The sequence below is a fragment of the Mizuhopecten yessoensis genome, unplaced genomic scaffold, assembly GCF_002113885.1.
Source record: "Mizuhopecten yessoensis strain PY_sf001 unplaced genomic scaffold, ASM211388v2 scaffold4301_1, whole genome shotgun sequence".
NCBI classification, from domain to species: domain Eukaryota; kingdom Metazoa; phylum Mollusca; class Bivalvia; order Pectinida; family Pectinidae; genus Mizuhopecten; species Mizuhopecten yessoensis.
Window position 1 is genome coordinate 374062 of NW_018405476.1, and position 27855 is coordinate 401916.

Below are 27855 nucleotides of genomic sequence, written 5' to 3' on the forward strand. Positions count from 1 at the left end.
CGTTGTTGTTCTCGATACAGGAAAGTGTGATTTAGTTCGTGTTCATTTAAAGGTACAGAGACAATCCATATATGAAGGGAAAATCTAAAATCAAGCTATCATTCGAATAGAATCAGGAAAAATACGTTGTTTCATGTCTTTTAACAGTTTATTGAAATACTTCAATAATGGTGTCATAACGAAGGCGGAGATCGAGGAATTGAAAGTTTTAAAATATCAGTGTTATTTTAAAATAACCATATTTTAAAGGTAGTATCAATTGTTTGAACGTTACGTTTATCCCTTCATTATGGTTCCAGCCAGATGGCGACACTGCTACGTAAAGCCTCAAAGAGCCATTTTACAGAGGATGTAATAACAAAAATTAACATTGACACACCTAACTCTATATGTTCTCTTACTGCACCACGTTTAGTAAAATACATTTTAGATTATAAATTTACCGATAGTGTGTACAACGACAGTATTTACAAAACACCTGCAGCATGGATTAAGGAGGAAGTCATTTCTTATGCAAGACCGCCACTCTTACCCACTTGAAATTGCATATAGACATATTTACAACTAATTACAATATATAAAATACATGTCTTTTTTTTTACCTATGTTATGAGTGTTAACATAGTGAACGTCATCTTAAAAACACTTCTTAAAACGCTATTTAATGAATTTAATTTTTTCTTAGATAATTCGGCATGTACAGACAGACAGAGAGACAATGTTTCCTCCGAATAGAGATTTCATGAGTATGTTAGCGTGTATTAACTATTATGAAAACAGTTGATTGTTTGTACAACATAAGTAGAGTTCAGCACGAATTAGACCATATTGCATTGTTGAGAAATACTTTGTATGTGTTTTCGCTGTCAAGGATAAAGCGACGCGACAGCTTTCAAAATAGGTTGCATATTCTTGTCATAATCTCAAAATTGAAAACGCAAATTAATTGAGATAGATTATTACATGATTTACGTCAGAAGGTCTTTATTTGACATTCGAACATAATGGGACATATATTTCTCTGGTCGAACATTTAGAGAAAACTAACCTCGTTTTATCTTTGAGTATTTTATTCGACTTTTTTCAAAGAGAGTGGCAATGAAAGACCTTCATTTTGAAGTGTATCCTACATGATATTGCTCTTTATTTCTTATTTTAATTCATTTAATGTTTTGGGTAATTACTCTACGAGATACATTTTGAACAAATCATAGAATATTCTATGATAACTGTTTTAAAACGGTCGTTTGGAATGACTAGTTAGTCATCTGACAATACAAATATTGTAAAACAAATCACGAAAAGATTTTTTGTTTAATCTCCTTTTTGTTGGGTGTTTAAAAACATTTAAATTTCTTCAACACATTGTTTAAAAACATGGCTAGAGGAAGGACGATCAGTGAAAGTTTCATTTTATTCGTCAATCCGATTGTAAAACCATGAAACGACCGTCATGTACATTAAAATGTATATTAAATGCAATAAATTAAGAGTAAACATGAAATATTGAAACAAATTATGTACAAATGAGTATTACATATCATTTGTTTGACCCGATAAAGTTCATAATATAATAACCGATGTATTTTCTAAAACAAAATTTATAAAAATAAAAATTCTAGTGTTGTAAACGAAAAACTATTATTATGCAAAAGAACGTCCAAAATACATACGGTATATAAACTTGTAACTAATACTGCAAATGTCGATTTTTTGTGTCCATAAAACAATATAGAAATGTTGCTTTGTTCCTGTTTCGTCAGTTGAGGTGATACTTATTCTTTACATAAATCGCTTAGGAAGTTCGGTTGGAATACTTTCGTTATACCAATACATGAACAGTATATCTTTATTTGCACTCATACATATATATTGTAGATGTCTACTTGATAATGCTGTTTTCGATATACGTTTCTTTTGTACAAATTTGCCCAATGATATCTTAACAGACAATCTTCCTTATAACAACTTAATTTATTGTTTTATTTTATGGCAAAACCATTTTGATCTATGACTGGAAAAGCAAGTTTTCAATACATCCGGGGAACTTCAGAAGCACTACATAAAGAGTTCATGAATAACGTGGTTAAAATTTACCGTAAACCAACTAATTATATCATCAAACAGAAGAGCTTTACCCGTATCAAAGACAAAAAGTGGTGTAATTCACCATCTTTAATGGGAAACATGTAGGTGTACACAGGTCTAGGTGGAAGAAACAAACATACCCTAGGCAATCGGAAGAGGGAACACCTAACCAGAGAACCATCAGCTATCAAAGAAAACTCCACTGACACTGCGTACCATCTATTTTAAAAGTTGTAAGATACTTTAATATGAATATCACACTATTGTGAAGAGAAACAGTATATTAAAAAGGGGACAGGGGAAAGGAGCTTTTCAAAGAAAGTGTGTCGGAGTTAATCTTGTAACAATTACGAGAGATAACTCGGGGTATGAAGAAGATAAGATACAAATTATATCTATAAATATACAGTAGTGATCAAGATGCATACATTCATTCAAAAAGAGTTTAAGTATCAATTAATACAAAAAAAGTATTGAAAGTTTGTCATAAAAAGTTGTATAGGGGTGTTGCAGGCAAACATTATGTCACATGACCGTACGCTTTCATAATTCTTCCAAACAGTAACATCTTATTGTCAAATGTTTAAAGTGACCTAACATCAATATAACTGGAGTGCTTGGATCATTTACATTATATAGTAATAACTTGATCAGAACTGATTCGAAATTAGGGGTAAATGTATTGCATTATGAACTTATATTAGAACAGAATTATAAAATTTATCATTGGACATTGTTATAAGCGTAACTTTGAAATGATTAACTATTACTAAAACTTCACTCAAAGTTTATCAAGTATCTAATAGAATGTTACTTGTTGTACGTCTGACCTTTAAGGAAAACAAAGACGGCAAAGATTGCATCCTAACACGACGAAAGGTTATCACTAATCACTAGAATTAGAAAGAAAGGAAATACCTATTTAAAAAAGTAAGTCGACTCAGAAAACCAAAGAATTAGTGTTCTCTGTCCATATTGCCATTTCATCCATTTAAGACACATCAGTAATGCTAAAAGGGGTCAAAAGAATTAAAGTATATATCTAAATTATTCCAAAACATGTGAAAATAAATCAAACGAAGGAAGGTGCCCATAAAACCGTTCCTTTTGGATAATGATGACAGGAATTTAAACCTTTTTTCATATGAACCGTTCCACAATAAATTCCAGACTTTTCCCGTTTACTTTAATGAAGATAGTTTGATTAAGTAATAATAAATTTCTATTCATTTATTAATTCAATTATATATCAATTTATTTAAAATTCATTTCTTTATTTAAGATGTCAAGAATAATTACATTGTAGAAAGAATGAATAAACAGTGCAATTATTAACTACTTTAATTAAATTTAGAATTAACCTTTGTATCATGAAGTATCTCTCAAGACACATTTAATAACCCTGTATTTTGAAGTGATCAATTTGTCTGATATTGTTACGGTCGAAATACACTGTTCCTGCTAAACCAACAAATAACAACGACAACATCAAACAATGAAAATATGTACTATATGCTAAAGCTATATACATCACTTATAAGTATATTTACATAGTCAAACAACCCATTTACCTGACGACAGACTACCGTGTCAATCGCCATTTGCCGTACGCTTGAAAGAAAACTAAATTTTCGTCCGGTGGTGAAGACTCCGGACACCGGACTATAATGTAAAAAACGAAATACGGAATATTTTTAAAATAAAAATAACAAACTTCAAAGGCTGATAGTTCTCTGTCACGCTTTGTGAGCGGAACTTGCCAAGTAGCCTTTCAGTAGATCAAACTTAGTCACGAACTTGGCTTTACCGATTTTGTCGATGCAGTCGTCAATTCGTGGAATAGGGTACGAATCTGTTTTCGTAACTGAGTTGACTTTCTGGAAATCTGTATAAAAACAATAAAGGCTATCGGGCTTCGGAATGAGCACACAACGGGAGCTCCGCTCACTACTGCTTCGCTAAATGATGTCATTCTTCAGCAAGCAGTCGATTTCAGCTTGTGCGTGTTCTGCTATGATAGGGTTCAGGCGGTAATGATGTTGCTTAATAAGAGTAACATCATTAACATCGATGTCACGGTACACAGCGGTTGTTTTGTTGGGAACATCCGGAAACAAGTGTTTAAAGTCATGAATTAAACGTTTTATGTCCTCCTTCTCCTCGGCGTTCAAGTGGTTCAACTTCTCATCAAAGTTGGCGAGCACATCAGAATTGTTCAAGCGAAGTTTGCATTCGACGGTAGAGTCACTTACACATCAACATTATCACTGGAAAAGCCGCAGTGGCTCAGGTGGCGATTGGTTTAAAAGGCTACCTTCATCTCTGTCTATGTACTCTTTCATCATATTGATATGACATAGTTGGGTATGTTTCCGTCTATCAGGCGTTCTCACCACATAGTTTACCTCTCTGACCTGTGACTCGACTACATACGGACCGTGGTACCTTGCTTGCAACGGATGACCTGACACTTGCAAGAGTACCAGCACATTGTCACCCGTGTGAAACTCTCTCAACCTAGCATATATGTCAAACCAGCGTTTCATTAAAATTGAACAACTGTTTTTCGATTAATCGCATTACGGACGACTGTGCCATATTATATTGATAATACATTCTTTTACATCAGAGTAGAATACTCAACTGGTTTCATGTGGCCTCGAGTTACCAGACCTGTTCAATTTGGCGCTTCTCGAGTTTAACACGGGGGACGAAGCGTAACATCTAAACGATGGCGACATTGGAATATTACCACAATAACTATATAATTAAAGGGGCTGGTCGGGGAAAAAATGTCATATTTGCTAAAATGGCATACACATGTTTAAAATACCTTCTTATGAAATATACCGATACAAATGTTGCTGAAATCCCCTCCCTAAGAGTAAAAACTATAATTATATTAAAGAAATCCTAAATCGTCACCTGACAGTCTAAAACTCTCAATTGACCCAGATCAGTGATGTAGTTTTACCGCACGCGCGTCATCAACAAGGCCAAATGTAAACATCGCGCCAAAAGAAAAAGATGCATGCAAAAGTCATGACAGGCACGAGATATCAATACCGTTATATATAACAACAACATATAGGTAGGAATACTACACTTACATCATACATGACCTTTGAAAACAATTATTTACGTATAGTATTGCTGTCTTGTCCGATAGTTGAGTCCGACATGGCACATGACGGCGTGCTATTGTTGTTATCTTCACTGCCTCACTTTCGAAACAACCACGTGACATATATAAATAGATCTGTGCTAAATTTACTCGGGGCTTCCCCGAGATTTCAGAGGTCAAAACTGGACATTGCAAGCAGAACTCGACCATTATATTGCCGTGGTATAACTTTTGGAAGGCCAGAGAACGGATTCAGACCCATTTATTTTGATTTTTTTTCCCCGACCAGCCCCTTTAAATTAGTATTATGTTTTTTTCAATTCTTCAATATGTTACATAATAATTTTATCTAACATCTTTAACCGATAGTGTCAGAGTTTTGCAGGCTGGCAAAGTCTTTTTACACAGGTGCTACTTAACTGATCCATGTTTACGTTTTCGCTGATAAACTTGAACAAGACGCGCAACTAAAGGACCAATGGAATCGTCCAGGTTCTACAACGTGAAGTGAAACACAATTGAAGATATATGGCAGTCCATTTCAATGATAACGATGTCAATGTACGTATTGACATCAAGGACATGCCGATTGTGATAAACACCGTCTGTCAGTTTTCCATGAGTCATGTCACTTCCTTGGTAGTCATAAACCGAATCAATGATTATAAAATGAGCTCGGTGATAAAGAATACAAGGTACAACGGGGAATACAGTGATTGTTAAAATACCTATTAGCGTTGTATTCGTTCCAAGTTACTTTCGCATTGAAGGGAAATGTTTTGATATCCGGCCATGTCAAGCATTAACAGAGGTCAACATAAAGGACAAGGTAGGTAACTGTGTTGTTCTTACAGCCCTACACGGATCTTACCTGTCTGCGATGTAAGGTGTACGGCGTTCTCGGATCGATATCGTAACATTTACAACAACCATATTTCTCGGGGTGTACAGTACAGTTAAAGATCAAAAGACATAGTGTATCATATTTCTAAAGTATATCAGTGATGATAACATTAGTGTTGATTTTAATCTTCCATGATTAGACATTTCGTATCATAATGATTTATACATAATAGATCATACCCTTTCCTCATCACAAATTATATCAACCAAGAATCCGAATAAACGCCAAATAGCCGAAGTCCCGAGAACACGTTATCGATGTATACTGTAATGATACTGTGTGATTTGAATTTGCTTTGTATTGTTTAATACATACCTACTATGAAAATACAGAATATTTTACTGAAATTTCAAATAACTTTCAAAGTAAGGAAGACAAAAAATCGACAAACCCAAACGCATATGCTTTATTTTATAAAGTAGAGAAATATTCAATCAAATCTACAATACTATTACGAAATGTTTCAGGACAAATGTTTGATTAGTAACATTTCTGGTGATTTAAATGTCCCAGTTTTCCTGACGCGATCAAAACAAGTTCTAATTGTAATGGTAACCATTAACGAAGTCCCCCAAATTGCCCGAATCGTCACCATGATGCATCAGAACAAGATTGCAATACCTTGATAAACCTCAAGCAAAGTTGAATTGGAATCCGACTTCTCGTTTGTGAGAAAGTATTCGGACTTATTTACGGGGAAGAAGAAGAACAATGACCAAATTTACAATTTCGAGAAATTGCAGAGGTGGCCCTCGAATTTGAGTGATATTGGACACTATCTTTATACATTTAAACCAATTAGAAACGACGGCGGCCATATTTGAAGTCGGATTGAAAAAAGAAGACCATTTATGGAAGTATGATCCACCAATGAACATAAATACTAATTTTAATTACGTTCCTACAAGTTTAAAATTTAGACCAAAAAGATGCTTGCACATGGCAGCCATTTTTTCGAAAACATGTCATGCTTGTTGTAGCTGAAATGTTCGTGTTATTGAAATGGCTTGTCAAAACATCCCATACATCCAAGAATTGCTTGACAGAATATGTTTATCCATCGGGATCCTCCGCTTCGTACTCTTCTACAACGATACGTTGATACTTGACAGAATATGTTTATCCATCGATGTCCTCCGCTTCTTACTCTTCTACAACGATACAATGATACTTGAAAAGATCCATCTTTGGTAGAAATGAGACGGAAGTAATTTTTATCGCGACCATGATGCATCAGAACAAGATTGCAATACTTTGATAAACCTTACGCAAAGTTGAATTGGAATCCGACTTCTCGTTTGTGAGAGAGTATTCGGACTTATTCCATACATCCAAGAATTGCTTGACAGAATATTTTTATCCATCTGGATCCTCCGCTTCGTATCCTTCTACAACGATGCGTTGCTACTTGGCAGAAGATGTTTATCCATCGATATCCTCCGCTTCGTATTCTTCTACAACGATGCGTTGATACTTGATAAAAGCTGTTTATCCATCGAGATCCTCCGCTTCGTATTCTTCTACAACGATAAAATGATACTTGAAAAGAACCATCTTTGGTAGAAATGAGACGGAAGTAATTTTTTATCGCGACACGAGACAAGTGACATGTTGTGTTTTGACATTGAAATATTTCTGTCATAGCTTTTGCTTGTCAAAACATCGCCTACATCCCAGAATTGCTTGACAGTACATGTTTATCTTGTACGTAACTTCATCTAAATAATCATCTAAGTCCCCCGCTTTGTGTCCTTCAAGAACGCTACGTTGATACCTGAAAAGATCCATCGTGGGCAGAAAATGAGACCGAAGCGAGTTTTGTATTGCAGCACTTGATAAGTAGCGGAATATCACAATGACAACATTAGCTAGATGTTGTGTTTTGTCGAAAGAGGTTTTGCTGCCACGTGTGAAGATGGCCTCCTCGTCCGAAGAGAGTGATCTTTACATCTGAAGAGAGGATATAAAACGGACAATTTGTAAATAAATATGATTTTATAAAGTCCTTTGCTAACGAGAGGAACAATCGCTCTATAAATTTTGTATTAGTCCCCTCTTCAAAATAAATGTCTGGACAAATTCTTTTTGTAAGAATTTTGGCTAGCATGTAGCCGTTCTTGACTGGCTGACGTAAACGTCTGATCGCGTAGCTTTTCGCAAAGCGAGCGAGATATCCTGAAGTCAGGGGCTCCTTCTGACAGCTTTTCTATAGTAGGATTATCATGATGTGTTTCTTCTTGTTCCGTTTCTATCTTCATAATAAGATCGTTAATGTCAATAAAGGCACTGACGAGTTCGGTGCGTTTTGCAAATGTATCGTCTTCAACAGTCGTTGGATTTGCTAGACCATCACACGCCTGTTCATCTTCTCTCAGCGAAACAACATTGATAATTTTGCTACGGTTTTATTTATCTCCAGGGACTTGGACTATGAGGAGATATCCCATCATCTTAACCGTATCACCCGCTAGAGGAATGGCATCCATGTTGATGTACGACGGCCATCATCCAGGCTTTCTAATGCCTAGCGCTACATCGATACTTATTTCGAGGTTACTGTATTCCATGTCTATGAAGGATACTTTGAAATTGACAGGCTTTTCTGCAAGAGTATCCTTTTCACATGATAACGCCAGTCCACCAATTTTGATATTGTCAATGTCCCATGTGCCTTTAGTTCTGATTACTCTCTGGATCAAACCCTTCAGTTCATTTCTCACTTTGTACGCGGAAAGGTAGCCATAATCGTCAAATAAATGGGCAACCTGTTTTGAAGGCAGATCTGATTTTGTCTAACTAAACCGAAAGACATATCTGAGCTGGACTCAACTACTTCACATGATTCCGCGAAGAAAGGTAGGCAGTATACAAAATCAAATGTATCAGGCTTTTCAGCTTTAGTCCCTTCAGCTGAACTTCCACTCGGACAAACGTCAATGGCAAAAGAGCGATCTAATTCACTTTTGAAACTTTGCTCTGGTTTCGCCATCTTTGACCAGTTCATCGCATACTCGTTGCACCTCTTTAAATACACAAAGCAGTTGAGAACTTGCAAGCAATGCTTCATCTGCACAATGTGTCAGGTCCATTTTCTTATCGTATACTTATATTTTATACAGAATACCTCAGCTTCTTTGTTGCAATGACGGGCAACGTCCAATGGCACACGTCCGTGAGCATCCGTAATGTGTTGATCTGCACCCATATCCAGAAGATACGTGATTAACTCATAGTTTCCGAAAGCTGCGAGATGCAGCGCTGTTGATCCAAACATGTATTGCTGGTTTATGCAGGTACCTTTTGCCAACAGAAGTTTCTGTACATCTTCTGTGGTGTTGAGATGTGATCCTGACAATATGCTCTGTTGAAATGGTTGTCGATTCCACTTGTCACATACATTATTGTATATTAATATCCGCACCCGATTCCAGCAAATACGATGCAAGTTTGTAATCTTTTGCAAGATGTAGAGTAGTTTGCGTGTATTGAGGTCAGCACCACTCTCGATGAGTGCCCTGGTTGTTCCAAAACTAAATGTGCACGCCCTCATCAAGGTTGTCACTCCTAGTAAATTCGGACCAATTAGTATCCGTCCCCAGTTCAAGCATTTTACAAATGACAGATTCCTGATATAATTACAGATCCAGATAGACGAAGAACGGTGTTTGCCCACATAGGTTTTTCGAATTTCAGAGAGTTCTCCAGCTTTGGAATCAAAGAACATTCAAACAACCCAAACCAGTATTCTTCCGAGATAAATGTGTCTCCAGCTTTATCCATCAACTAGTACTTTACAGTTGGTCTCTCTGCTAACAACAAATCAGTTAGTGGTGCCAATTTGTCTGAAAGATGATGCAGTACATTTCTCCGTCGACTGTCCTGTATGCCTTGGTGATCAGCCCCTGCTAAACATTGCAGTGTTGATGCACATTATTGGTGGTTATGATCTTCGTTGTATATGCACAAATGCAGTGCAGTGTTCCCAAAGAAATCAAATTCATTTAGTAAGGCGTATTCATCAACAAAAGAGAGAGTATTTTTATTTTGAAGAAAAAACGACATATAATGTATAGTAGTCCGGTCGAATGAATCCTTTGTGTCATTTTTGGCTCCAGCGACAAGGAGTATCTGTGTTATTTCGGTACTGACTTGTGGATCAGAACTGATAGATAATGGTGTTTGACCGGTGTTGTCGGGCACATTGACATCTTCAATGTGGTCAACCAGAAGTCTGGCGTCCATTCGGAGATCGCCCGTCACCAAGCAGACATTCAACAGTTGTGTCATCCTTAATGTGGACAGTAAAGGTTAGTTGGTCTTTCAAAGGCATCCTGTTGGTTGTTCAAACTTTGAATATGAAATCATTCTATAAAACAAAACAAAAACTACCACGTCATTCCACATAAAAAAAGTAGTTCACAAGGTGATGAATGCTTTAGTATATCTTTTGATTTATTGCATTGATGTAACAAAGTTCCACACAGTTATAAAGGGTAAGGGAATATAGAAAACAACACATTTTTGAACCCGAGATTACGTTGCATAAACTTGCACCTGATGTAAACATTTCTATTTTGCTCCTGGAATCATCAACAAAACGTTGTCGACATACGCATAGCGGTGGATTAGATGTGCAAGGATAGATAACTCCGCATCGAAAATTTGCAAAAAGTATTTTGTTCAATTCGTGTGAAGAATATTTAACGAGTGCTGAATTCGGCAAAAGTGACTGCTATTTCTCGTTGATTAACCAAGCGCAGAAATACAGTTTTAATGAAAAAGTCGAAATCCCAACTTCGCAACTTTTGAGATGTTTTTATTATATTTTCTTATCATTTCAGAGCTGACTGTCAGGAGGACTGTACAATCCTAATTTTGTCAGAACAATTATATGTATTTGTCTATGTATCTGATTTCCCTTCGTAAATGTAATTTACAGAATTGTTTGTAGAGTTTACATGTCAACTTTTCGCCTGCCTGTCTGGATTTTATCAACAGATGAATTATTTCTTCCAGTACACTAGTCGGCCAGGGTTTTCTTCCACCGAGGCCTCCGTTTCGTGGAATAGTTTAACTGATCACACAAGTAAACGGGACTACCAGAAGGCAAAACAAACATTCCAAATAGTTTTGAGTTTATAAGCGGCATATTTCCGCGTCATTTAAAAAATAGTTTTTAAGTCAATCTGGAATGTGTTCGTGTGATATATATGCCATTTATATTTTCAAACTTTATTGTCATTCGATTATCATTCATGATAAACCAGACTATAATTCATTCAAATCTTGATCAAGACTTATAGTAGTCGAATTCAATTTGATACACATTAAAAATATACACTTGGGAGTAAAAAGGATGAAAACGATTGGTAAAGATTGATTTTTATTATTCAATATTTGGATATAATTAATTGTACAATTCATCACAATAAAAAATACATTTTCCTCCTGGATACAATATATTATCGATGTCCTTGATTATTTCTTATACATGTTATATCATCCATATCGTCAAAGAAAAACAAACTAGACGCCATTGTAAAATATTAAACTGCTTATAACTTATATTATTCTGATATTTATTTTATTTCTCGTACAACGAACAATATTTGGTCTAAAGCGTTTTGACAAATGATTAAAATTTGACACGTACTTGTGAAAAGTCTGCCTTCAATTATCCAACACCCAAAACAGAAAAATGACATCCACAAGATTGTCACAACTGAACAAAATGCATAAATCAACAAGCTTACTTAAACATCAATAAAGCATAGGAGCCTTCATCAGGTTAGCGTCGGTAAACGGATATAGATTTTCGCATTCCACGGTCTACGTTACGTATCACTCCATACATACTACACGAGCTATTGTCATACCAATTGTATAGCAGTGTGCCTGTTACATAGCACAACACTGCAAGGTAACATTACCTATGTTTTAATTATGATGCATCAACACGCGATTGTATTCTATACATGATCTCACATCCTCAGGTTAAACACTACCTAGACTGTATCTTATCAGATGTTTTTGGTACATTGTATCACAGACATGCTGGTACACTCATCACGTCGACACGTAACACACATTTCACAACGACAACTCATCAAGGCTTCATTATTGCATATTCAACAGTGTATATTCATTTGATTATTGTTTACATGTAATTGTGTCAAGTCAGTCGATACCACGTGGTTTCCACCTGAACGAGGTTAGTCTTGGAATTGTTAACGTTATTTAATGGTAGTTAAATACAATCTTCTTTAATACCTCACTTTACAACATGTTTACCTTGACAACAGACTACTGTGAAGGTTCCGAGCCTTACTGTTGTCCTCAATAGGCGTTACAACGGCCTAAATAAATCATTTCTTCAACAGAATTTTATATTTTGAAGAACTTTTATAACAAATAATAAAGATGGTTTAAAAATTGGACCAGATCGGGATTCGAATCCAGAACCTTCGATCACAATACAGTAACTCTAAGCCTCTGAGCTAACTTACATTGTATCAGCTGTTGTTCCTTTCAGATGAAGTTCGTTCTTGGTTAACGTTTAGAAAGTCCTAGAATCCTTCTCTATTACATTTTTGAGGAGTTTTGTGACATTAAGGCCCGAGTCAAGATACTTATGTTAGGTGCAAGTAAAGATATATGTGAACCGTAGCTTTGGCATGTCAAACTTGGCTTAATTATTAATCTATTATGTTACTGCTGTATGCTTGTTTTAAGTAGTTTTGTGTTTTATTCACTTAATTGTTAAACAAATTATTGAATATTTCGTTAATTTCATTGTATGTTTGATATCACTATTATATACATGTATATGACATTCTTATTTAATGATTCATTATTCTTTAATATTTAACTTGTCATTCTTATTATAAATTATCATGTTTGTCTTTCTTGCCATGTTACATGAACAAGAATAACAAGATTAAGTATAACTTTTCCAAAGCAATAACGAATCATTAGATAAGAATAAAGAACATACAAACCCAATTATATATACAATACAAAATATGTGACATGAAAGACAGACAAGTTCCGCAACAATACGGAAAATTGAATGGGAATATCGAACAAATAATCACAATAATTTGAAGTAAATGACCTTTTAACACGAAAATATTACGGACTCGGAGACTCGGAGATGTCTGTGAGGAAGTTATGGATAATGTCAATTAACTGAGTCTAAAAACTGTTGAGGGAGTTAGTATGTAAAGGTGTTTTAGTTTTCGGACTAACACACGGTTGATAGTGGACCAACTCACTGAAGAGCTTTGTGTCAGAGGAAATATATATTCATTTAACTTTGACATAGCGTGAACAATGAAGAGGTATATTAAATATATATATATATATATAGTATAATCATTAATGTGAGCTTCCGTTTATGGAATCGGCATGTATATATAGATATACAAACATCAGGTAATTGAATAGCGATATGCTTTGTCATGCATATAAACATGTACATGTATCTATCCCGTAATGGAACAATCAAACACTGTCATGGATTTGTGTCAATCACGATCATTGTATAATGATAAGTGTTTACACAGTCTGATCACAGACTAAATATAAAGTCTTGTGTTCAGGCATGATCATTCATGAACAATGTACAGGGAGAAATAAAAACTGGCATCCTGTGGTTTTGGAACATGGCTTCGCTATCCCTGGAGTATTACTGTGTAGTACAACACCAATATCACTGGCTCTCTCAATGTTAGGCACTGTCTGAGGTTTTCTTTGTGTTTGGATGAACATGGTCAATATTAAACATCCCACAGCACCGACGAGCGATTTCCTTCGAAATTTCGGCAACACTTCTGTTATGTAAATGTGTGGAAAGTATAAACAGTTTTACAACATAAAAGGCAATCGTTTCTTAGAACTGGAAACAGCACTTTTGTCGCGAAAATGTCTTAATATAGGATTGTTGATGCCAATTGTTTCTAGTTCCGAATCTGTGAACTTTGAGAATCTCTTTCCACTCACTGATTTTTTGTTTAAATGATTTACTACTCTGTCTGATAGTCCCATGTGTTTTAAAAATGTCGTCATGTCTTCAACGGAAAATCCAGATATGTTCCCATCGCTTGGAATCGTGATTTCCTTTTCTGGGATAAATTTGGGCCCTAAAATAACAACAGAAATATAGGCTTAAGTATCGTGGACATAAAACGGCATATAGAAAATTGTGTTGACACGCATTATGTTACTGAGAGAAAAGCGTCATATAATCAGAGTGCATATATGTAGGACAGAACTTTTCTATCTTTTATAATGTTAACATCAGTTCCTTAAAGCGAGTATTTGATCAATGCGACATTGAAGAATTCTGTTTGACATTTCTCCAGGACTGACAAACTGAGAATAACATCCATATACAATGTATTTCTCAAGGAGTGATAAAATAGTGTGCTGAAATTAACAATGACATCAATAAAACGCTAATGTAAGTTGAAAAAGGCTTGTTTTTTGTACTTTATAAATTAAGAATAAGGCTGAAAAGGTTCATGAATTGTTAAAGAAATATGTCCATGATTCAATTGATCAATACGTCCCACCTTGTCAGATAAAACAGGTACACGCGTGTAATTGTGGAGACACCGAAGTCCATGTCGAAAATTTGCCAAGGATAACCAGACCTACCATTTTGCATGTTTTTAGGCCGCATTCTGGGTGGTAGTTTCTCTACGTTCCTCGGGGGTTGGGACGGCAGTGCTGGTGGGTCGGCATCTTTGGGCAATGCTGGCAATCCTCTTAGACTACAACAACCAACAAATGGGTTATTTATTTTAAATCATCTTTTAAAATAACAAACAAAGACTATTGAGTATGTAAACACGTCGCCTACAAAATGAAAAAGACACAGAATGATTCTCTTACAGCTTATAAACCGTACAATAAACATAAATCCTGTCATTCGAAATAGAACAACTAAACGATTTGAAAGGTTTCGCTCTATTTCTCTACAAAATAACGCTAGCCCTTCCCTATATAAACTTTTGAAAAGTGCCTATTATCCGGCCCATCGAACCGTATGTTTGAAGGAGCTCAGAGTGAGCGAGCGTAATAGAAGTATCAATACATGTAGATGTATCATACACATCGGTGAGGGCGTTACATCAATATAGGTCAGCATACTATACCATGGGGATTGGCAACACAAAGGTGTCATTGACACTGTTTTGTAGGTGATCCTGATTATCATATTACCCTGGGTCATCCTCAACACAACCTTGTTCGTACCCAGGGCACACATCAACAGGCATTACGGCCAGGTATAGTACCCACAGCAAACCCCACAAGGGTTACTGTCTGGTTACAGACGAGGCCAACCATTACACGGATACCCGCCTCGTTAGTACCCGGGGCAAACATCAACAGGCATTACGGCCAGGTAAATTACCCACAGCAAACCCCACAAGGGCTAATGTCTGACTACAGTCGAGGCCAACCATTACACGGATAACCGCCTCGTTAGTACCCGGGGCAAACATCAACAGGCATTACGGCCAGGTAAAGTACCCACAGCAAACCCCACAAGGGCTAATGTCTGTCTACAGTCGAGGCCAACCATTACACGGATAACCGCTTCGTTAGTACCCGGCCCAAACATCAACAGGCATTACGGCCAGGTATAGAACCTACAGCAAACCCCACAAGGGTTACTGTCTGGTTACAGTCGAGGCAAACCTCTACACGGATAACCGCCTCGTTAGTATCCGGACCAAACATCAACAGGCATTACGACAAGGTATAGTACCCACAGCAAACCCCACAAGGGTTACTGTCTGGTTACAGCCGAGGCCAACCATTACACGGATAACCGCCTCGTTAGTACCCGGCCCAAACATCAACAGGCATTACGACAAGGTATAGTACCCACAGCAAACCCCACAAGGGTTACTGTCTGGTTACAGCCGAGGCCAACCTCTCCACGGATAACCGCCTCGTTAGTACCCGGACCAAACATCAACAAGGCATTACGGCCAGGTATAGTACCCACAGCGAACCCCACAAGGGTTATTGTCTGGTTACAGTCGAGGCCAACCTCTACAAGGATAACCGCCTCGTTAGTACCCGGCCCAAACATCAACAGGCATTACGGCCAGGTATAGTACACATAGCAAACTCCACATGGGTTACTGTCTGGTTACAGTCGAGGCCAAACTCTACACGGATAACCGCCTTGTTAGTACCCGGACCAAACATCAACAAGGCATTACGGCCAGGTAAAGTACCCGCAGCAAACCCCAACATGGGTTACTGTCTGATAACACTCGGGCCAACTTATATAAGGACAACATCAGTACCCGGGGCAAACATCAATAAGGATTATAGACTGGTATTACCCGGGGCCAATCTCTACAGGAAGCACTGTCCGGTAATACCCAGGGCCAGCCTCCTGTCGGCAATTACCTGGCCAAACCCTCAAATGTTACCTTATCTCAAACACACAACACTTACTTTCAAATGCTTTACAAAACGGATGACATTTCACCAAAATGCCAATATATAGATGCACCACATCTGATTCAACGAAACAGAGGCACGTCAAAGACATACAAAACATGCCTTTGTTTCGGTTATAAAAAAACATGATTAACAAAATACTACACGTGATGTTCATCAATGTACTACACGTGATATTCAACAATGTACTACACGTGCTGTTCATCAATATACTACACGTGATGTTCATCAATGTACTACACGTGCTGTTCAACAATGTACTACACGTGCTGTTCATCAATGTACTACACGTGCTGTTCATCAATGTACTTCACGTGATGTTCATCAATTTACTACACGTGATGGTCAACAATGTACTACACGTGATGTTCAACAATGTACTACACGTGCTGTTCATCAATATACTACACGTGATGTTCAACAATGTACTACACGTGATGTTCAACAATGTACGACACGTGCTGTTCATCAATGTTCTTCACGTGATGTTCATCAATTTACTACACGTGATGTTCAACAATGTACTACACGTGCTGTTCATCAATGTACTACACGTGCTGTACATCAATGTACTTCACGTGCTGTTCATCAATTTACTTCACGTGCTGTTCATCAATGTACTACACGTGCTGTTCATCACTGTACTTTACGTGCTGTTCATCAATGTGCTTCACGTGATGTTCATCAATGTACTAAACGTGCTGTTCATAACTGTACTTTACGTGCTGTTCATCAATGTACTACACGTGCTGTTCATCAATATACTACACGTGATGTTCAACAATGTACTACACGTGATGATCAACAATGTACTACACGTGCTGTTCATCAATGTACTTCACGTGATGTTCATCAATTTACTACACGTGATGTTCAACAATGTACTACACGTGCTGTTCATCAATGTACTTCACGTGCTATTCATCAATTTACTACACGTGTTGTTCATCAATGTACTACACGTGCTGTTCATCAATGTACTACACGTGCTGTTCATCAATGTACTTCACGTGCTGTTCATCAATGTACTTCACGTGCTGTTCATCAATTTACTACACGTGCTGTTCATCAATGTACTACACGTGCTGTTCATCCATGTACTACATGTGATGTTCATCAATGTACTTCACGTGCTGTTCATCAATGTACTACGCGTGCTGTTCATCAATGTACTTCACGTGCTGTTCATCAATTTACTACACGGGCTGTTCATGAATGTACTACACGTGCTGTTCATCCATGTACTACATGTGATGTTCATCAATGCACTTCACGTGCTGTTCATCAATGTACTACACGTGCTGTTCATCCATGTTCTACATGTGATGTTCATCAATGTACTTCACGTGCTGTTCATCAATGTACTACACGTGATGTTCATCAATGTACTACACGTGCTGTTCATCCATGTTCTACATGTGATGTTCATCAATGTACTTCACGTGCTGTTCATCAATTTACTACACGTGCTGTTCATCAATGTACTACACGTACTGTTCATCCATGTACTACATGTGATGTTCATCAATGCACTTCACGTGCTGTTCATCAATGTACTACACGTGATGTTCATCAATGTACTTCACGTGCTGTTCATCAATTTACTACACGTGCTGTTCATCAATGTACTACACGTGCTGTTCATTAATTTTCTACACGTGATGTTCATCAATGTACTTCACGTGCTATTCATCAATTTACTACACGTGTTGTTCATCAATGTACTACACGTGCTTTTCATCAATGTACTTCACGTGATGTTCATCAATGTACTACACGTTGTGTTCATCAATGGACTTCACGTTCTGTTCATCAATGTACTACACGTGCTTTTCATCACTGTACTACACGTGCTGTTCATCAATGTACTTCACGTGCTGTTCATCAATTTACTACACGTGTTGTTCATCAATGTACTACACGTGTTGTTCATCAATGTACTACACGTGCTTTTCATCAATGTACTACACGTGCTGTTCATCAATATACTAAACGTGCTGTTCATCAATTTACTACACGTGCTGTTCATCAATATACCACACATGCTGTTCATCAATATACTACACATGATGTTAATCAATATACTACACATGCTCTTCATCAATATACTACACGTGCTGTTCATCAATGTACTACACGTGCTTGTCGTCAATATACTATCAATTTACTTTACGTGTTGTTATTTACTAAACGTGTTGTTATTAACTACACGAATTGTTATTTATTACACGTGTTGTTATTTACTACACGTGCTGTTCTAAAATGCCTAACATTTGGCTGTGCTGTTCCTTTAAACAACGCGTTTTGTCCTATAACGTATGTCATTGTGTAAGCAGTAGACGATGAAATATGGGGTCGTTATGTTCCTTACAAATGATGACATTTTATCATGCGGCATTTCTTATTTGACGGCAATCGCCCAAGCAACGCAAATAATGAAATATTTCCTTCCTCAATTTATTCACACTTTGTCTTTGCCCACAGGTGCACGTGCATGTCAGATAAAAATGAGTGATTTCTTGATTTCTTGGTATGTTAATTTTGACCTCAATTCAGATTACCGGCTATAAGTAAAGAAACAGTTGGAACATCACACATGCTAGTAATTATAACTTGTTTTGTCTACCTGTACATAAAACTGATGCTTTTGTTGTTAATGACCTCATTGACAGGTGATTTATCTTAAACAGTATAATGACCGGCATTGATCATGGAAATATAATAGGTACGACGTGTTCTAGTGTTTCTTACGTCCGGTATCACACCTAGCACGTGTCTTTCAAAGTGCGCGTGCTATGAAGATAAATGTAACAAATGCTTTGAATCCCAGTTTTACGTCAGAAATTCGATAAATATGTATTTTTATGATAAAATCCAATTTATATTTAACACCATTTCTGAGATTATAAATAGATTTTTTTTTTGTATTTCAAGCATGAAACCACAGATACATGTGTACACTATAAGGGAGGAGTTTTTGTAGATCTATAAATTAGCAACTTTTACGTGTGATGGAACATTTAGTATCAACACGGACCTTGTAATAGTCCTAGGTTATCTATATAATACCATATGACGTATAGGAAATGCCATGGACGTCAATTAAGACGTGGCTATAGGATTGGTGTACCGACACAGATTCAGATTGTGTTATTCCTTGTGTAAACCACATCAGAGAGTAGACATAAACACAGACACAGTTACTGAATGTAACGAGGTTCACAAGATTTGGTATCTGTAATTTCTGTTCAGAAAAATCTGAAGTATGAAATCAGCCTGAAGGCTGTTTTGATAAAGTCGTCCACAACTAAAAACTTAACCCACGTGTATCGTTACTGGGAATGATTAAAATTATCAAGGAGTTTGCAACATTAAGCCTCGTTTTCGATTTTTGTATTCGTGAAAAACTGAATCATATCATTGAAAGGTTACGTAAATAATGCAAACAGGAAGAAATCTATATAGGGAGCCCTGGAACAACATTAGCAATACATAATGAGTCGGGTAGACCGACGTCCCCTTTCACCCCGCAATTAGTCTCGTCGTCATGTAAATGGGTTTAGGAGTGAGAAAATCACATGTTAACATTCCGCATGTGCTCATACTAATGACTTCAATAAAACAGTTACACATTACGTAGTGACACAGTAACAGTTGTACATGAATGCCTTACACAGCCCATACATCTACTGACTGGGATTAAAACAGCTACCTACACATTACGTAGTGACACAGTAACAGTTGTACATGAATGCCTTACACAGCCCTTACATCTACTGACTGGGATTAAAACAGTAACCTACACATTACGTAGTGACACAGTAACAGCTGTACATGAATGCCTTACACAGCCCTTACATCTACTGACTGGGATTAAAACAGCTACCTACACATTACGTAGTGACACAGTAACAGCTGTACATGAATACCTTACACAGCCCTTACATCTACTGACTGGGATTAATGAAATTCAGCCCTTTTTATTGCTCTTTTGTAGCAATAATATAACTTGAAGGCAAAGGAAACAACATGTGAATGACATATACATAGGCATGTCAACATCTTAGTCAATCATGGAATTATCGTCAGCAAAATGAAAGGTAATTCTAAACAAAGACTGCAATACAGTTTCATATAACTTGTACGGAGAATAAAAGTCACATTGTCTTTAAAAGAATATCACAAAGAAATTTACTTAGTTCAAAGCCGGCTTGTATTGACGTACAGATACAATGTATTGTAGCTGAACCGAATCGATCATCGGCGACCACGTAGCTCAAGTGGAAGTGCCCATCTCGAGTTTGGAGGGTTCGAACCCCGGTCTGGCCGGGTAATTATCCATCTCCTGTTAATGTGATGCTTGCGACCAACCCTTGTTTCAAGAAACCTGAGTTGTCAAAAGTAATGTCTTCGGGGACGAAGACGTAAAAGAGGAATGTACGGAAAGGAATTTGATTGGGTCGATCATCGGCGACCGGGTAGCTCAATTGGGAGAACGTCCGTCTAGAGTTCGGACGGTTCCAGGATCGAACCCCGGTCTGGCCGTGCATCTTTCCATCTCCTGTTACAGTTTATATGCATATACTAAAATAATTTTGCAGTTCAACACACTATCCTCATGCAGCAGTGCTTATTAACACAACCATCATTGATCAAATATGGACTCTTGTTGAGGTGAGTATGTGGTTACATAGACCAGAAAAGGCGATTTTAACCGAGACGACGTCAAGGTTAATATTAATGTTTCAGGTCCAAATAACTATATAAATTATTCACCGCGAAAATGAAAGTTTTTAATTGTTATATTTTATGATGCGAATACCACCTAATATAACAATAAATGCTGTTCAATATTATTTAAACGTGTTCTGTATCATCAAACTATTGTATTCAATACAGTGTCCCCGAACAATGCTGGTAAGGAAAACAACTAGTGTTTACGCTACATTAGGGCTGTAACGATACACCGCGGTGCACCGAAAACCGCGCTAAATTTCTTCGGTTCGGTTCACGGTATTTTTTTCCGTGTTTCGGTTCGGTTCGGTTTTTAGTATTACCTGACTTCCGGAATTTAACCATACATGTGTAACGTAAACATTTATTCTCCAGCGTCACCTACGATGATAATAAAGGTTTTGAAGGGTTTGACATGGTGATGTGGAAAAACTTCGGTGTAACATAATATGTTACTTTCCAATGAACGGCTTTGTGCCCTACGCAAACAGGTTAATATCGGCGGACCGAGGCGCACATGTATGTCGTCTGCAGGTGAGGCCGAATTGAACATTAACATTGATACGTTTTGAGCCGATTGCTTTCTTCAAACTATATATCGATGATTTAATCATAAACTAGACCGTAGCTAATATATATCTATACTATATGCCGACTGTGACAGTAAATATATCGAATGACGACTTGAAACCTGTAGCAAATCACATGCAATTCTTGATGAAATACCTGACCTTTTTACCTGATAATCTCCGTGTAAATGTACAGCGTCTTATGTCATAAATGAAGTTTATAATCTCTGATATCATTTGCCAATCACATTTGCTGACAAAAATAATTTTAAAATGATCTTTCTGGTGCTTAAATCCAATTAATTAAAAGTTTCAACCTTTTTTACCTTTATTAAAACCTGTACAGGTAAATACTGAAGCAATTTTAGAATTGAAAAACGTTAATGTAAACTAGAGACAACAACAAACAATTTTCATATAACTTTCATTCACATAAAACATATATTTTTCAAGTTATGCACATTTGAAAAATCAAGTAAATTAATTTATATTTCAATAATTAATTCAGCAGTGGTGCCCTTTTACATAGAAATCAATGTAGCAGCATTAGGGTTAAAAAAAAACTCCCCCTTCCTTTCGCTCGCCTGTTTGGCAGCATTTTGGATTCCTGCTAAATGTCCCCGATGTAAAATCACTCTCCTCTTGCCGCATATGTTTCGTAGATTTAAGTCAGGGAACACATCAAACATGGCGACGCATTTGAAGAGGAAGCATAACATTTCGTCATCCTGTTTCGTATCAAAATGTATCGTATCGTGGGTAGATATCGTGATACGTATCGTATCGTGGCATAGGTGTATCGTTACAGCCCTACGCTACATTTATCATCCTCAGAAAGGATAGGATAGGTAGGAACGCATTTGTTTTATTTTGGAAATATTTTTACTACGCTTATAAAGAGCAAGAGTTCTGACTTAAACAGTGCATATATCACTAAATGCCAATAAAACTTGAGGGTACGTACAAAAAGCTAGGATAAGAAGGGTTGGTGGAAACTCAAAAGATAACACAGTTTTCAACCAAGCCAATCCCGTTTAATTCCATGATCATCACTAACTTACAAACAACCAATCCATGAGTTAGGAAAGGCTACTGATAACGGTCACTACCACCAGTGTGACAGTAACGGTCACTACCACCAGTGTGACAGTAACGGTCACTACCTCCAGTGTGACAGTAACGGTCACTACCACCAGTGTGACAGTAACGGTCACTACCACCAGTGTGACAGTAACGTTCACTACCACCAGTGTGACAGTAACGGTCACTACCACCAGTGTGACAGTAACGGTCACTACCACCAGTGTGGCAGTAACGGTCACTACCACCAGTGTGACAGTAAAGGTCAATATGGCACCACAATAGCGTATTTAACATTAGTGTTTACGCCTATAGCGTCAATACAAAAGTCACTGCTTGTATTTCATACCTTTAACTATCACCTTAATTGTCGTGTATTTATGGGCGACAGTAAAATACTACACCGTACAGTTTTGATCTGTCTTTGTGCGTATAAAAACAACACTAGACAGACTAAATGTCCTTCCCATGTGAATATAATACGCCTTGCCCACAGAATGTCTCCACTTCACAAAATATAACTTTTAACCAACGGAGACGAAACCAGGTGCTGCAGAGGCCAGAACATACAAATACTAACAAGTATCCGATATCAAAAATATCAAATTCCCTGAAGTCGGTAATTATATGAAAACACATTTAAAGGAAATGTGAATAAATAAATGATCAAAAGCGTGACTGATAATAAAAAGCCAACAAATCCACGTCTTTATGTAACGATTACCGTAATGTTTATCACAACAGCCCCAGAAACAAAGTACATTTCTAACCTGTTTTCTATGTATCTCAAATATCTACCATTGACATCAGATACATGTGAGTCAGTGACCTGTAGGCTATTGACAGCGGCATATACACAGTGTGTGAATGGTATTATGACCGCAGCTGTGAAAGTCACAGATTTCACAGTCAAACAATTTCCGACCCTTTGGATTAAGTGATGCAGTGTCATCCCGAGACACCTAAAATATCAACAGGGCACCATAACACATACTATACTTCTAATAGGTACTAGCTGAAGCTGTGTATACATACCGTTCACTGTAGGCGGAGATATGGGTAATTAAGAGATGTTTACAGTAGGAGAAGTATATATTTAGGCCATGGAGTATTTTACCATACCTGAACTCATCCTCATCCTCGTTCCGTTTCCGGTAGTGTATAGCAGGCATGGTCTGTCCACTATTCGCCACACTGTCAATACTCTAGAACTCCAGCACAAACGGCTCTGACATGCAAGTTCCTGTCAGTACAAATAGGACATGTGTGGTGGGTGGGTATATCCGATATATGCTAATACATTCACGGTAGACCGACCGGCAAGTATGACATGTGTCAGTGCCTCCCCTATCTCCTATACTATTCATGTAAATATAGTTTTTAAAATGTCTCTGTTGACCGAACACGGTGTCCTGTTACAGGGGGTAGTTGGTATTATCTAGTCTTTAGTCCCGCTGTGGGTGGATACGACACAATTAGCACCTACTACGTCACGCTGACCTAATAACTTAGTCGCAATCACCTGTGTTATGTTATTGTACTTTACCTGGTAGTAATAACCTTCCGCGTTTTTTAATTGCATGTATCAAGTCATAGAGGATTGTCGTTATAAGTGTATTATATTAATCTTTTTGTTTTGTTTTATTAATTTATTGAATTCACGTCATAAACTCTTTTCAGAAATGTAACAAACACTATTGATTAATTGGTGAAAAATATTCCTTTGGTGAGTCAACTTTAAGTGTAGGCGGAAGCGTGAACTCCTCAGAATAATTATACAAAATGTACGTGATTATGTGTGTAAACAGCTTTGTGAGTAGAACGACGGAGGTACTTACAACAATAATCCGGGATCTCTCTCATTCCAGTATTTATATTGTAACGGCCTTAGTCGTTTAAATGTCGTACCGTTAAAATATGAATATCACGGGTTCCCCTTCATGTTTTTTTTTTCAATTTCAATTTCAAAAATATTTTATTGACAATCCATACATAATACAAACATATAAGTTGACATTAAAGGATTATTTTTGAATAGTTTAGTGACATATTTAAAAATGTAAAATATAAAATGAGATATATCTAGCCTGTATTGCTCACATGTTCCATTTTTTATCTGAATTAGACAAGAACGTGAAATATTTCCGATATTTTGAGACCACGGAAGTCATTTCTTACTGGCCAATTGGAATACAGGTGTAAAATTGACATAAAATTTCGCCATGGAAAATTTGGTCAAAAGCTCGTCACTCGTATAAAAAAATATATATTATAATAGAATAATTGATATTTCAGTTCCCTTTTGGGCTTCATCCTTCATTTATATAGTTTAAAAAATACTTTAGCCAAGCTCGTACGATTTATTCAAAATACGTTTAGCTGTTCTGGACTTGAAGTGTTTTAAAAGAAAATCTGACGACCGAAAATCGGACATAGGATGCGTCGCCATGCACGACACAAGTACTTATAAAAACAGAGAGAAAACGTATTTTATGGTCTTCGGCATGAGGGCGTTTTCAATCATGTTACGTAAGTGCTTGAGCTGATTACACTAGGAGGGGAACCATTAACAGCGATCACTCATCGCGAGACGATTAGAAATGTACATAACATTGAGGTATGTCGTTAGAATCAATCGGTTGTTGTGACGAGGGCGTGGTATGAATACAGATCCTGCACATGTGTACACATGTATAAATAAAACACTTGTTAGGGGGAGGGGGTCAGGCCCGAGTGTGGTACATCAATTGTTAGACCAATAGAGCGTTAGAGTGGACTCAGTACAGGCCATGTTTTATGTACATGCATCAGGGTGCGATCGAACTTAATCAAGCCAGAAAATACACAATAATGTAACTTATTTCTAACGAAACTCATAACCAGACTGGAGTTACTGTGATAATGCGCTGACGTCAATTAACATACATTTAAAGAGACTGTTTAAATATTATCCAATACAATCACCGTATGTACCACGTTACGACCACTTTACGACAATGTTTAAACTACATCGCAATGAAGCGTTAAATTGAGTTTAAAAGAGACTACAGCTACCAGGGGCGTTGAATTTATGTGTGGCAGACTACAAGCCAAGGTAAATGTGAATAATGTTTTGAAAAATGTCTAGCTATTTTAACAACTTTTTCAGTTAATTGTTTCATATGCTTTACAAATACCACGTGCATGTCAAACATCATCAGTGATCATAGGTCAAATATTAATAACACACTCGTCACAACAATAAACTGGCTATATAATCTGATAATGGCTTGATGTAATCTATGATATATGTTTAGCGAAATTCTGGATAATTTGAACTGGATACATGTAATGACGAAATCATAGGAAACATTACTTGGCTCGAGAAACAGAAAGATTTCACATACCCGTCCTTGATCTAGTCCTAGTGCAAACCATCCGGACCTAACTCCAGTAAGTTTACATACACTCGAACGCACTGGGTTGGTAAACGTTATGTCAAACCGACCACAGGTCACAGCACCTATTAGGGGTAGGTAAATATCTCAAAATGACCACGGCTCACACCACACTGCTACCTGAAGACAGGTGTGCGAGAAGCACGTGCCTGATGACAATAACAGTCTGTGTCTCGAACCAATAAGGCGACACCTCGGTAACAGACTTACACGTAAACAGGTATCGGGTGACCAGGAAATTGCACGAGGAAGTAGGAATCCCAATATTTAGACACAGTACGAACTGTTATATGTGCCTAGCTCAGTTATAGACGGTAACTTATAGTTCGACACAATACGAACGGTAACTTTGCCTAACTCGGTTATAGAGAGGAAACTTAAAAGTTGGATAGCGTGCGAACATTTACCAGTGCGGTATGAAATTCCATGCATAGATAATTGAAGTTATTAGTTTTGACAATCAACCAGTGATCATGTTGATTAACAGACGTTTACTAACAACACACTCTTTGGATATTAAACAATTTCTGCTTTCTTTATCTTTCCATTATACAAATGTCATATTAATGTATAATTTAGGCACCGTAGGCTGTAAGGGATTTATTTACACAAAACACCGAAGTGAACAAACGACAACCTGTAGAAGAGTTCGCATTGCCCAATAAACCATTCTGATCACTTTTATACCTATTAACCAATTATGCAAGAATAAATTGAACCCTTACAACAATTTTCTCCGCCCGAGAAGTTGTTTTGAAAAGTCTATAATCTACAAACTGGGTCATGTTGAGACCAATCTAGCTCATCGTACATTCACTGAAAATCTGCCATCACGCGTGAAATGTCGTTTTCAAATGGAAGCAATTTATTCAATGGGCAAATCTGAGTAAGCTTCCATAGTGTACACAAATATTTACATGGTGTTATCTGAACCTAAAAGTGGAGTAACACATCAAAAGTATTGATCTAAAAAACGCATTAGTAAAATCAATGCAGGGTCAGTTTCCTCAATGTTCCCTGCACGAGGAACATCACAGCTTTGTTCGTGTCGACTTTAACCAATATCTGTGAATGACTGAAAAAATCGCTTTAAACCATTACCGGAAAACTTGTCAGCTGTTTGCGTATTAAAGCTTTATATCATCACCATCAACGCTGATGTCGCTGTAACTTGTTTCATAAGCCTGAAACACCTTGTGGTATCAGGAAATAAATAACTCGCCATATTGTCATACAATATGAAGAGGGTTACAATAAATGGCTACAATTCGGTAATGAATCGCAATAGTTATATGTACGTACACGTCTGTCATAGCACAGAACCACCGAAGAGATTTCCAAACATGTTCCTGTATTGAGATAAACTGGAAGTCGATTGTTGCCCCCCCCCCCTCCTGCTCCTGTATTGAAATAAACTGGAAGTCGATTGTTGCC

At 37.2% G+C, this 27855-nt stretch overlaps 1 protein-coding gene across 2 annotated transcripts in view; it reads right to left on the reverse strand.

The window, feature by feature from the left end:
* Positions 1-11488: 11488 nt before the first annotated feature.
* LOC110448785 overlaps positions 11489-27855 on the reverse strand; it is a 22454-nt gene continuing 6087 nt past the window's right edge. The window contains exons 1-4 of one of the 2 annotated variants that reach the window (XM_021495219.1): positions 26371-26662; positions 24107-24227; positions 14775-14890; positions 11489-14257 (exon numbers count right to left, since the gene is read on the reverse strand). In XM_021495219.1, the coding sequence (XP_021350894.1) occupies positions 13983-14257; positions 14775-14890; positions 24107-24156 (441 nt within the window). In that variant the 5' untranslated portion in view covers positions 24157-24227; positions 26371-26662 and the 3' untranslated portion in view covers positions 11489-13982. Of the gene's footprint in view, positions 14258-14774; positions 14891-24106; positions 24228-26370; positions 26663-27855 lie in introns of those variants that run through there. The other variant, XM_021495218.1, reaches the window with a different exon arrangement.